The 13089-nt window shown below is 41.0% G+C and overlaps 1 protein-coding gene across 2 annotated transcripts in view; it reads left to right on the forward strand.

Moving 5' to 3' along the window:
- The window catches only part of MYPN (myopalladin), a 108356-nt gene that overhangs the window by 27956 nt on the left and 67311 nt on the right, over window positions 1-13089 (forward strand). For both annotated transcript variants that reach the window (XM_064374176.1, XM_064374177.1), the window contains 3 exons: window positions 6732-6907; window positions 9265-9316; window positions 12826-12940. In XM_064374176.1, the coding sequence (XP_064230246.1) occupies window positions 6732-6907; window positions 9265-9316; window positions 12826-12940 (343 nt within the window). The remainder of the gene's footprint in view (window positions 1-6731; window positions 6908-9264; window positions 9317-12825; window positions 12941-13089) is intronic.

Here is a 13089-nt window from a genome sequence, read left to right on the forward strand (position 1 = left end):
TTGTTCTCAGGATCCCCTTAACAATCTTAAAAATCACTGAGGCTCAAAAGAAGTTTTATGTGAGTTGTAATATTTTGTGTATTTATCATATCAGAATTTAAAACTGAGAAATGTTTTAAATATTTGTTTATTTTTTTATTTTTTCCTCTTGAGAAGGAGTCTCGCTCTGTCACCCAGGCTGGAGTGCAGTGGTGTGATCTCGGCTCACTGTAACCTCTGCTCCTGGGTTCCAGTGATTCTCCTGCCTCGGCCTCTCTAGTAGCTGCGATTATAGGCATGCACCACCACACTTGGTGAATTTTTGTGTTTTTCGTAGTGACAAAGTTTCACCATGTTGTCCAGGCTGGTCTTGAACTCCTGATCTCAGGTGATCCACCCTCCTCAGCCTCCCAAATTGCTAGGATTACAGGCATGAGCCACCGCACTCGGCTGTTTATTCATTTTTAAATAGTAATAATAAACATGTTAACAAAAAAATTTTATGGAAAAAAACTGCATTTTCCGAAACAAACAAAAAACCATTCAATGAGAAGAGTAGCATTGATTTTCATTGTTTGCATATCTCTTTTATATCTGGCTTAATGGAAGACGGCTGGATCCTCACATTGGCTTCTGCATTCAGTCTGTTGTATTATGTTGTTTGGGTTGAAGTAAATTTTAAAAATCCAATCTTAGCAGGGCACAGTGGCTCATGCCTGTAATCCCAGCACTTTGGGAGGCCAAGGCAGGCAGATTGCCTGAGGTCAGGAGTTCGAGACCAGACTGACCAACATGGAGAAACCCTGTCTCTACTAAAAATACAAAAATTAGCCAGACATGGTGGCCTATGCCTGTAATCCCAGCTACTAGGGAGGCTAAGGCAGGAGAATAACTTGAACCCAGCAGGTGGAGGTTTCAGTGAGCCGAGATCACGCCATTGCACTCCAGCCTGGGCAACAAGAGCGAAACTCTGTCTCAAAAAAAAAATAAATAAATAAATAATCCAACCTTACACAGTTACGTAGTCAGAAACGGGAGGAGTATTTTAATTGTCTTTTCAGGAGATCATGGCTATTCTTTTTTGATATCATATTAAAATTAACTAGCAGTTGTTTCTGAAAGATTTGTTGCAATGTGAAATCTGAAACCACACCAATAAACTTTTGTACTCTGCTGTACTGAAACCTACTGTCTTGAACTTTGAATGGATAATATCACACATTGGTCATCAGGAAAATGAGTAATGCAGATCTTCAAAAAGGTGATACATTTTCTTGTATAATATTTTAAAATCACATTTGTTAATATCATCACTGATTTCATAAAAAATTCTTTAAGTATTGGAAAACCATAAAGTTACTGTGGAGGATACAAGTTTTCAAAACTTCTAATTTTCCCTTGAAACCTCGAATGTTTTCATTGACAACAAATACTGTCAGGTTTTTTTTCACTTGAAACCTCAGGTTTACTTCCTTCATTTTTGAGAAAATGTCTGCTGAATACCCAATTTGAATAACCATAATTTGTCTATCTTTTGTTCTTTCAACTTAAAATAATGTTTCATGCGTTAAGCAGCTAGTTCAACCCTTAATGCAAACATCTCGCAAGTGTTCTTCCATATGCTATGACTACTTCTCATTTTACCACCCAAATACTAAGAACACGTGGACTCAAGGAAGAGATTAATAAAAGTGATGATTTTTACTGCTTCATCAAGAACAGTTTTTGCTGAAATGGAATTTTTCTTTTTCTTTTTTTTTTTTTTTTTGAGACAGAGTCTCGCTCACGTTGTGCAGGCTGGATTTCAGTGGCACCATCTCAGCTCGCCGCAACCTCCACCTCCTGAGTTCAAGCAATGCTCCTTTGAGTAGCTGGGATTACGGGCATGTGCCACCATGCCCAGCTAATTTTTGTATTTTTAGTAGAGATGGGGTTTCGCCATGTTGGCCGGGCTGGTCTCAAACTCCTGACCTCAAGTGATCCACCCGCCTTGGCCTCCCAAAGTGCTAGGATTACAGGCGTGAACCACTGTGCCTGGCCTCTTTTTCTTTTATTTAAACTGCCAAGTGTGGTGGTAAATGCGATAACCACTTATCAGTTTTACAACAGTGCTTTAATTTGTGTTGCTTAAAGCACCAGTAATAGACCCACTGTGGCTTTTGCACCATCAGTGTAAATGTCAACACAATGAAAAGGCAAATAATATCTTACTATTATATAAAAACAGTTCTGTCTTCTGAAAGTGAACTACACTTTCAGAACCACTGTGATATGCCTCTACTGCTGTTGCTTGGTTTGCTGATATTAGCTATTTCTGCTGACTTCGTATTCTGCAAGATGAAGGGTTAGCACCCCATCCTAAACTAGCATTCCCCTTGCTCCTTTCTCTATCACTTCATTATAATTATCACACTGTGGTTTAAAAAAATTGTTTACCTTCCTGTTACTACCTAAGTATTGTCCACTACCAAGGCTAGTAGGGTAAAGTGAATGTTTCTTTGCTTATACAACTCTTTATTTTGACCTTAAAATTGATTACACTATTGCTTTTATTACATGTGTAGTTCTGTGTTTCTATTGCAAATTTGTCTTAATTCTCCAACAGATTTGTGTAACTTCTCCCAAGTATTCTCTTCCCGGCAGTCTCAAGTGATCCATCGGGGCCATCTGTTTTTCCCTAGAGAAATCCCTCTGGAAGCCCTTCTTCCTCCTGCTCCAATATGGGGCAGCTGCTGCCTCAGCCTGCAACGCAGCCTTCATCCTGGGACATTTACTAACTGCTCAGAAGAGGAGAAGTGACCTAGTGGGGAGATCTAAAAGCTCATTTTCCAAACTTGTAACCAACGTCCCTGTTTTAAGCTCTATCTCTCTTCCCCCATTGTCAGCAAACTTGTGCCTCCAAATCCCAAAACTTTCTGGGGTTCTGCTGCACAAATTGGCTTCTTCTTTCACTAATACCCCCAAGTGGGCGCTGGGTTTCCACATTTCTCAAATCTCCTGGCTCCTCAACCTGCTTTCCATCTTCCAAAAGTTTTGAAGTCTCAGGTCTGCTATTGTCTCCCCTTCCATTCTTTTTGTCCTTATGGTTTTGTACCTTTAAAAAATTCTTTTATTCTCATTTTAGGGGCATTTCAGGAAGGGAGTAAAGATAAACGTATGTGCTCCATATGTCATGTTTAATTGGATGCCCAGTGTTTGGATTTGGAACTGCACATGCTCTGAGGATTTGTTCACACAAGCTCCTTGTGGTCTTGGTAGATTTATGCTTTGGGAGATTCGTGAACCCATTTCAGCGGCTCTGTGTACTGCTGCTGCCACAACAGAAATCAAAGGTTGCCATAGAACTCGATGAAGCAAATTACAAATACTTGGAAAATATTAACTATGAATTTCTTCCATCAGTCAATCTTTCAACAAACCCATCAAACACTTTTTTCTGAGTACTAAATGTGCTGGGGCACTGTTATAGGTGCTGGGATTGTGGTGGTGAGTAAGACCAATATGGTCCTCTCGTGGACTTTGCAGTCTAGTGAGGGGGGCACACCACAACAAAATAGACAAGTATGTGAGACAATTTCAGATAGGAATAAATGCTATGAAATAACAAAAGAGGGTAATGTGCTAGAGTGACTGAGGATAAGGGGGCTATATTGGGAAGAGAGTCAGAGAAGGTCTCTCTGAGAAGGCAACATTTGAGCTGAGATCTGACTGATGAGAAGGACCTATCTTTGTAAAGATCTGGGGGAGGAGGGTTTCAGGAAGTACCAAAATTCCAAGTGGGGAAAAGCTTATGTGTCCACAGAATCAAAAGACCAATGTGGTTGGAACATAGTGCAGAGAAGAGTGATGGGAGATGGGGTCCAGAAATGAGAGTTGGAAAGGCAAATTTGGATGTTGTCCCAAACAGAGGTGATAATTGAAACTATAGGATGAGAGAAATTGGTCGAAGAAGACTCTGCAGCACTGTGGATGCTGCAAGAGCATCCAAGACACTGTCCTTACCTTCAGAGAATTTACGACCAAGGAAAACTGGTGAGGCAAGGCACATTTTCAAACTAGAAAATAATAAAAGAGTGTATAATCAAGTATTTGCCTGGCATAGTACAGGTTTTTTTTTTTTAGATGAAGTTAGAAAACACAACAATCATTCAGAATCGATGGCAAAATATAGCTTTGTGGAGGAGGTAATATCTGAGCCACATTTTGATGAATGACTTATAGTTGTAGCAGCTGAAAGGCAGAAAAAGAGAATCTCAGAGAGAAAAAAACATGGGCAGAGACTTGAATGTGGGGGTGACCATGACATATTTATGGAATAATAAAGAATAGCTTGACTGTTGGGAAGTAGTTAAACAGGTGAGTGTTCTTCAGTGTGCTTTAGAATCTTGTGGTGAGCCACAGGTGCGATGGCTCATTCCTGTAATCCCAGCGCTCTGGGAGGCCAAGGCAGGTGAATTGCTTGAGCCCAGGAGTTCAAGACCAGCCTGGGCAATATAGCAAAACCCCATATCTACTAAAAACACGAAAATTAGCTGATGTGGTGCCAAGTGCCTGGAGTCCTACCTAGCTGCTTGAAAGGCTGAGGTGGGAGGATCACTGGAGCCCAGGGAGGTTGAGGCTGCATTGAGCCAGGATCATGCCATTGCACTCCAGGGCAACAGAGTGAGATCCTTCCACACACACACACGCAAAAGCTTTATAAATGGTGGGAGGGAGACAGGGATTACAGCACTGGATGGTTAGAACTAAATTACAGTAAAGATTAACAACTGCCAGGGCTACTTAACTTTTGACACTTAGTAGTTATTATACCTCCCACTTAACTACTTTTTATTATGTTGATTAATCATTATTATTTCAAAAAATGAAAAAATGTAAAAGGGCGCACTGAGCCATCTTACTCCTATCTGTCATTATCCATCTCATTTCCCTTCACCCCAATAGCCGCTTGTGATTTGCATTTTATTCTTTCCAGTTTTCTTTCTGAAATGCAAACAATATGAACATATCTTATTTCTTTCCCCCTGTTATCTGTTTCCCAGGACTGCCATAACAAATTATCACAAATTGGATGGCTTAAGCAGAAATCTATTCTCTCACAGTTCTAGAGACTAGAAGGCTAAAATCAAAGTGTTGCCGGGGCCTGTTCCACCTGAGACTCAGGCTGGAAGCCTTCCTTGCCTCTTCCTCTCGTCTAGTGGTGGCTGTCAGTGCTTGGAGTCCCTTGGTTTACAGCCACATCACTCCAGTCTCTACCTCTGTCCCCACATGGTGTCCCCCTGGTGTGTCTCCGTCTTCACACGGGGTTTTCTTCTTCTTATCCTTTCCAGTCATATTGGATTCAGGCCTACCATAATGACCTCATCTTAACTTGATTACAACTGCAAAGACTATTTCCAAGTAAGGTCATATTCACAAGTATGGCTGGGACATAATGTAACCATAAACTCCATTTTTTTTACACAAGGCTAGCACCCTATATGCACTATTTTTCACCTTACTGTTAAAATTCAATGATATACCTTGGGATTCTTTCCATATAAGTACATAGTGATCGTTCTTATCTTCTTTTTAGAGCAGCATAGTGTTTTGTAGTGTGGCTACATCAGTCCCCTGAGGATGAACACCTGGATGGTTTCCAGTGTTTTGCTATTTGAATGAGTAGCCTATACATTTATCATTTTGTGTGTATACAAACGGATCTCTATGATAGATTCCCACAAGTGGGATTGTTGGGTCCAAGGATATGTGCATCTGTAATTCTGGCAGTATTGGTAGACTTCTTTCATAGGGTTTATGTCATTCACACTAACAACGCATAAGAGTGGTCAAACATGTAGACTTTTGCCAATCTTTTACGTGAAGAATGGAATTTCCATTTAATTTTCACATCCATTTATCTTATTATGCATCTCTACATTTTAAACGCTATTTTACATAGTATTTTTGGTAAACTTTTGGCCAGAAAACTAGGCTGTAATAAAAATTTCTAACTTCAAGGATATAGAATTAAAAGAAAATATCATAACCTATAGAAACATATTTAACTTGGGCTATTTGCCATAGTTGGACCGCTCCAGGGAGAATATGACTCATTCTCCTTACTCTGCTAGCTCAAGTAACAGAACAAATTAATTTTCATTTAGTTAGATGAGATGCAACTTAATAGAAAGAGATGAGTGCCTTCCACTTCACAAACCTGTGTTATCTCTTAAATTCTCTCTGCATAAGTGAACATAGCACGTAATGCATACAATAGGGATCTGAAATCATTTTAGGAGAAGCCAAGTTCCACGACAAAGACCGTGATCTTTGAGCTTGGCTGTTCCTGCTTTCTCACCAGTTCTCTCAGTTGTACCATATTTTTTCTTTTCTTTTTCTTTCTTTCTTTTTTTTTTTTAAAGACGGGGTTTCACCAAGTTGGTCAGGCTGGTCTTGAACTCTCGACCTCAGGTGATCCGCCCGCCTTGGCCTCCAAAGTGCTTGGATTACAAGCGTGAGCCACCACGCCCGGCCAGCCGTACCATTCTTAATTGGAGCTACTTTCTAATTTCCTGAATGCGGTGTCAATGTGGTTTGAATACTGCCAACTCTTCTCACTGTTATAAATAATGTTATAATGATGGGTTGCTTTTTGTTGTTCTGACTTTAAATGAAGCTCACCAGTTTTCTTCTGAGAGAATATCTGGAGCTGTCTATGTTTTTGTCTCTCATTTTTGTTATGTCCAGTGACCATATTCCCTTCCCTGCAGGTGGTACTGTGAAGGCAAGGAGCTCGAAAATTCCCCAGACATTCACATCGTCCAGGCAGGAAATCTGCACTCACTGACCATTGCAGAAGCCTTTGAAGAGGACACAGGACGCTATTCCTGCTTTGCTTCTAACATCTATGGGACAGATTCGACTTCTGCTGAGATTTATATAGAAGGTAAAACAAAATACTCTTGGAGTATGACACTTACTAGTAAGACATTTAGTTATAAGAAATAAATATGTAGAGGGCCTCTTCTACCACACACTCTTCTAGGCAGTGAGGATACAGCAGTGAACCAAGTAGACAAAAATGCTTAAACTCATTTACTGATGATTTACATTATATGATAGGAGAGACAGAAAATAAACAAGATAAACAAATAAAATATAGGTTGGGCCTGGTGGCTCACGCCTGTAATCCCAACACTTTGGGAGGCTGAGGCAGGTGGATCATGAGGTCAGGAGAGCAAGACCATCCTCGCTAACACAGTAAAACCCCGTCTCCACTAAAAATACAAAAAATTAGCCAGGCGTGGTGGCACATGCCGGTATTCCCAGCTACTCAGGAGGCTGAGGCAGGAAAATCGCTTGAACTCAGGAGGCACAGGTTGCAGTGAGCCAAGATGGCGCCACTGCACTCAAGCCTGGGTGACAGAGCAAGACTCCGTCTCAAAAAAGAAAAACTAATGTGTGTGTGTGTGTGTGTGTGTGTGTGATATGACAGGTATATATAAACACTGTGGAAGAAATAAAAAGCAAGAAAAAGTGGAGACAGGAATTGCATATATGTGAGTGTGCGGGGCAGAGCGGTGGGGAATGAGCCACAGGGTTATTTGAGAGAAACTCTAGGCAGAAAAATCTGCAAGTGCAGTGGCCCTGAGGGTGGCAGTGTGCATGTCTTCAGGTACAGAGATAAGCCGATGTGGCCAGGGTGGAGTGAGCAAGAAAGTAACAGACGATGAGGTCGGAAGGTAAGATGGGGTGGAGGTGGAAGGAGGGAGGTAAGCAGATCACAGAAGTCCATGTAGGTCATTGCAGGGACTTTGATTTGGACCCTGAGGTAGATAAGAAGTTCTGGAGCATCTGAGCAAAGATACGACATAATCTTAGTTTTTTTGTTGTTGTTGTTGTTGTTTTGTTTTGTTTTGAGACAGAGTCTCACTCTGTTGCCCAGGCTGGAGTGCAGTGGTGTGATCTTGGCTCATTGCAACCTCTGCCTCCTGGGTTCAGGTGATTCTTATGCCTGCGCCTCCCACGTAGTTGGGATTACAGGCACGCACCACCATGCCCAGTTAATTTTTGTATCTTTAGTAGAGATGGGGTTTCACCATGTTGACCAGGCTGGTCTTGAACTCCTGACCTCAAGTGATCCACCTGCCTTGGTCTCCCAAAGTGCTGGGATTATAGGTGTGAGCCACTGCACCTGGATGATCTGACTTAACAGTCACTCTGGCTGCTGGTTGAGAATATACTGCAGGGAGTCAAGGGTAGATGCATGGATACCATTTGGGAACACTGGAAAGGCATTCACATTGGCATGAAGTTTATATGATTAATTTGAGGGGAAGAACAATCAACTTATGCTCCTTTGTATCTACCTAAGTTTGTGTTCCTATTTTCTCTTATCCTCTGAATTTTGTCTGCAGATCATTCTTTAGCACTGTTTTCACCAATAATACCTTATGTATGCCTTGGTTTTAGCATTTAAATGTATTATCATGGTATAGATGCCCATTTGTCAACTAGACTGTAAGGCCAGGACTTCTTTATATCTCCAACATTTACTTGTACTTACCTAGTACCAAGTACACAGTGAGTATTTGATAAACATCTATTGAACAAATTCATGAATAGGAATGTGTCGTATGTGTATGTGTTTCCATCCTCAAATTTTTGGAGTCTAATAAATACCTCCAGATTTAGCTGTGCTATATCTTCCTGGAATGCACTATTTTGAGAAGTAAATCCAGGATCAAAGCTCTGCTAACAGTGCTGAGATTGGATTGCTGGGTTCTTTTTTTCTTTGTGGCAACAAGACTTTAAACACCCCCTCTCCCAAGATGAAATATGACTTGTTAATATTAGGACTGGTCGGAAGAGCATCCACCTACACCTACAATGTTTGGAATCCAATGTAATCCCTTCTTGTATTCAATCTGTGTAGGCCAAGAGCAAGAGGACTATGGACACCAGAGCATGTCTGCAAATACTGCTCTGTTACGCCAAAGGCATCAGCAGGTGTTTTACATACACGAACACTTAGAAGTTGGGTCAGTTCATTTGAACACTGCAGCTAACTAGACATGTGACCTTGAGCAATTCCTTCAACTTCTTAGGGTCTATTTCCTCATTTGTCAGGTTAGGTGTTAGTGTAGGGAATCACTGAGTTCATTTCTAAGATTCTGTAGGTATTCAGATATTTAGGAATCAAGTAAACAAATTATTATCTGAAAAATCTTATGCCTTATTTAGGAACCAATTTAAGAAATCATAATCTTAACAATCTTGTGTCTTGTTTTTATTTTTTTCCAGGGGTTTCTTCTTCTGACTCAGAAGGGGACCCTAACAAGGAAGAGATGAATCGGTAATTCTGGTTTTCTATCTTATAGCTTTAGCATCCTCAGATCAATTAATAGCTCAGAGAAAGCTATTAATGGTTGCTAGAACTTAAGAAGGGTAGCTCCAGGGTTTGACTGCAAAAATAAATAAATAAACAAATTAAGTGGATTTGAAGAAGACCCTACTGTTGCTTAAGTCTGGCCTAGCAGATTAATTTGAATCTTTCTAATTTACTCCCTACAGAGAATGAGCTCCTTAAGGGCAGAAATCCTTTGGGTATGCCTACCTTGAAATGATAATTTGCTTCTAGCTTTTGTGCAGATATGAACATTCATAGCCAGAGTAAATGACTCCTCCTTTACCCCCTTCCTTTATCATTCTCTTGGACTTGGGTCAACTCCTCCTCCTCTCCTGCCTTTTATACCAACCACCTCCTTAGAGGGCTTCCTGTCTGCTTCCGCCTTTTTCTCTCTTTTACAGTGTCCAAACTACAACCAGCTATTCTCTAAAAGAGATCAAGATTCTGATCCTATTGTTTTCCTGACTCAGAAAAAGAAATTATCTATGAGAAAACAAAAATCAAACACGAAACAAACAGCAACATTTTAAAACGATCTTAACATGGCATACACACGAAGCCTTGGTCAGCAAAGCATCAACTAGGTTTTTCTGTTCCCTCCTCTCTTCCCTACCTCAGGCTGTCTACATTGCCGACATCTCACCCAAATCATGTACACTTCCTCTTCACCCCTTCGTTTAAGCTATTCACTTTGCTAGGATTGCCCTATCTCCTCTGTCTAGCAAACTCTTATTTAATCTACAAAACCCAGTCTACATGTTCTTTCTCTTTGAGCTCTGTAATAAACTTCTCCCCTATTGCACACTCATCACTCCTTCCTTGAGGCTCCCATAACGTGTTACAAACCTAATGAGTATGAATTTTGATCTACAAACTTAAATAAGCAAGAAATATCCCATTTATTTATTTGCTCCAAATCTACTTGTGGTTGTTTGGATTTAGCCTCTGTTGTGTATCATAGAGACCCAAATTTACTGTGACTTAAATGAAACAGATATTTATTTCTCATTTACGTAAAAATCTGGATTTGGCAGGTAAGATGGCTCCACATTCCACCAGGTTCCTGTCTGCTTCCTGCTTTCTGCTTTATCTCATGCTAAGATGTTGCCCTCATCTTCTTAGGCTAAAACAGAAAGGGCTGTCAGCCTAAATAGAAAGGTCTGTCAGCCTTTTAAGGTCATCTCTCTTAAAATGCGCATAGCACTATCCCTCATATCCCATAACCAGAAAGTACTCATGTGGCCACACTTCACTGCAGTGAAGGTTGGGATATGTAGTCTTTATTTGGAGTAACCATGTAAAGAAATCAGGGATTCTATTATTGTAGAAGAAGAAAACAGATGCTTTAGACACACGGATTGGCTTTGCATCAGCACATCATTCTGCTTGAGATCAGATGCTGCCCGGCTGGGGAAAACATCCAGTCTAGTGTTGAGTGTCCCTTTCCCCCTCCACAGTCTTACAATGAGCCAGAGAGGGGAGAGAGAGAGAGAGAGAGAGCACAGTTTTGGAGCAAGCACCATTCTAAACATATTACATGAATTATCTCATTTAATCCTCACAAAACCCTATGAGATAAGAATTTTATTATTATTTATTTTGAGACAGATTCTTACTCTGTTGCCCAGGCTACAGTGCCATGGTGTGATCTCAACTCACTGTAACCTCCGCTGCCTGGGTTCAAAGGATTCTCCCACCTCAGCCTCCCAAGTAGCTGGAATCACAGGTGTGCACCACCACGCCTGGCTAAGTTTTTTGTATTTTTAGTAGAGATGGAGTTTTGCCATATTGGCCAGGCTAGTCTCGAACTCTTGGCCTCAAGTGATCCACAAGTGACCTCCCAGAGTGCTGGGATCATAGGCATGAGCCACTGCACCGGCCTAGGAATGATTATTTCCCCATTCTAGAGATGGGGAAGCTGAGGCAAAGAGACATAATATCTAGGCCACAGGAAAGCCCTCTGTCAGCAATCATCTATCCATGAGTGACAGGTAAGAGTCCCATGTCCCAGATCCCCAGTTCCCGCCAAGTCCAGAGGCTGTTGCTTTCTGACATGTGTAATTCCTGATATCTTTAGCAAGACTCAGAGCCCTTTACCGAGAGCGATGGGCTTCCCCTCTGGATGTAGGCTCTCCTTGGCGTCAGGTTCTCTGGCAAGATCCACAGACCTCCATCTTTTCCACACCAAAACTAAAATAATCTGCAGCATTGCCCCTCTGCAGCATTCTCAAGAATACTTGCTGGCTCTCTTGCCCTTCAAATACTCTCTTTAATTTGTGTAAACTTGAAGAGCTTGTTGACTTCATGCTATTTCTGCTTTCTGCCATGCCAAACTCTCAGAGGTTAAGTTTATGTATATATTTTGGAGTTGCTCCAAAACTGCTCTCTCTCTCTATGGCTCATTGTAAAACTGTGGAGGGGGAAAATGACACTGAATTCCAGACTGGATGTTTTCCCCAGCCGGGCAGCACCCAGTCTCAAGCAGAGTGATGCGCTGATGTAAAGCTAGTCCGAAGCATTGTGTGTGTCCAAAGCATCTGTTTTCTTCTTCTACAGTAATAGAATCCCTGATTTCTTTGCATGGTTACTCTAAATAAAGACTACAAATACAATCTTCACTGCAGAGAGGTGTAGCCACATGAGAACTTTCTAGTTATGGGATATGGGGGATAGTGCTATATGCATTTTAAGAGAGATGACCTTAAGTGGCTGACAGGCTTTTCTATATTAGCCTAAGAAGATGAGGGCAACACCTTAGCGTGAGATAAAGCAGAAAGCAGGAAGCAGACAGGAACCTAGGGGAATGTGGAGCCATCTTACCCACCAAATCCAGATTTTTATGTAGATGACAAATAAATATCTGTTTCATTTAAATCACAGTTAATTCGGGTCTCTCTGATACACAACAGAGGCTAAATCCCAATAACTACAAGTAGATTTGGAGCAAATAAATAAATGGGATATTTCTTGCTTATTTAAGTTTGTAGATCAGACTTAAACAATCAAATATATATATGTGTATATATATATGTATATATATGAGACCCTGGTCTTGGATCAGAGGTAAAGATTTACAAAGCCTGGCCTGTTACTTGAATTGGGAGGGGAAGGGAAAATACTGAGGGTAACAATAAAACAAACCTCAAAACCTTCTGCACATGCTTCTGTCACTGCATTTGTCTTGGATCTTAGTTAGTTGTTAATATGTTTGACTCACTGGTTACAGTGAGAACAACTACCCAAGGACAGGAATGGTGTCTTATCATTTTCATGTTTGCATGGCCTAAAAAGTGTGTAGCAAAAATGCATTCAGTAAACGTTTGTAAAATACCATCAAACCAAGATTTTTATTACACCCACCTGTAAGCAGTGATGGCATTACTAGTTTTGCTGAAATAATTTTTTATAAAGAGTGACAGGTCTGTTTTATAATCTATATTTTAATAATTTCTCAGAATCCAGAAGCCAAATGAGGCGTCATCTCCTCCCACTACCTCTGTAGCCATTCCTCCAGCAGTACCCCAAGCCCAGCATTTGGCAGCCCAACCTGGGGTGGCAACCATCCAGCAGGTACTAAGTGAAACACAAGTGCCATGGACTGTGACAGACAGGCACGGTGACCATGACCATTTTGCATGGCATGATCGTGTTCTTCTCAGGTGCAACTCCATCATCGGGATAATCATCTTGTATTTCTGAGGTTTGAGAGCAATGGTTCC

The sequence above is a fragment of the Aotus nancymaae genome, unplaced genomic scaffold (assembly GCF_030222135.1).
Source record: "Aotus nancymaae isolate 86718 unplaced genomic scaffold, 86718_ANA_hifiasm-v0.15.2.pri h1tg000010l, whole genome shotgun sequence".
NCBI lineage: Eukaryota > Metazoa > Chordata > Mammalia > Primates > Aotidae > Aotus > Aotus nancymaae.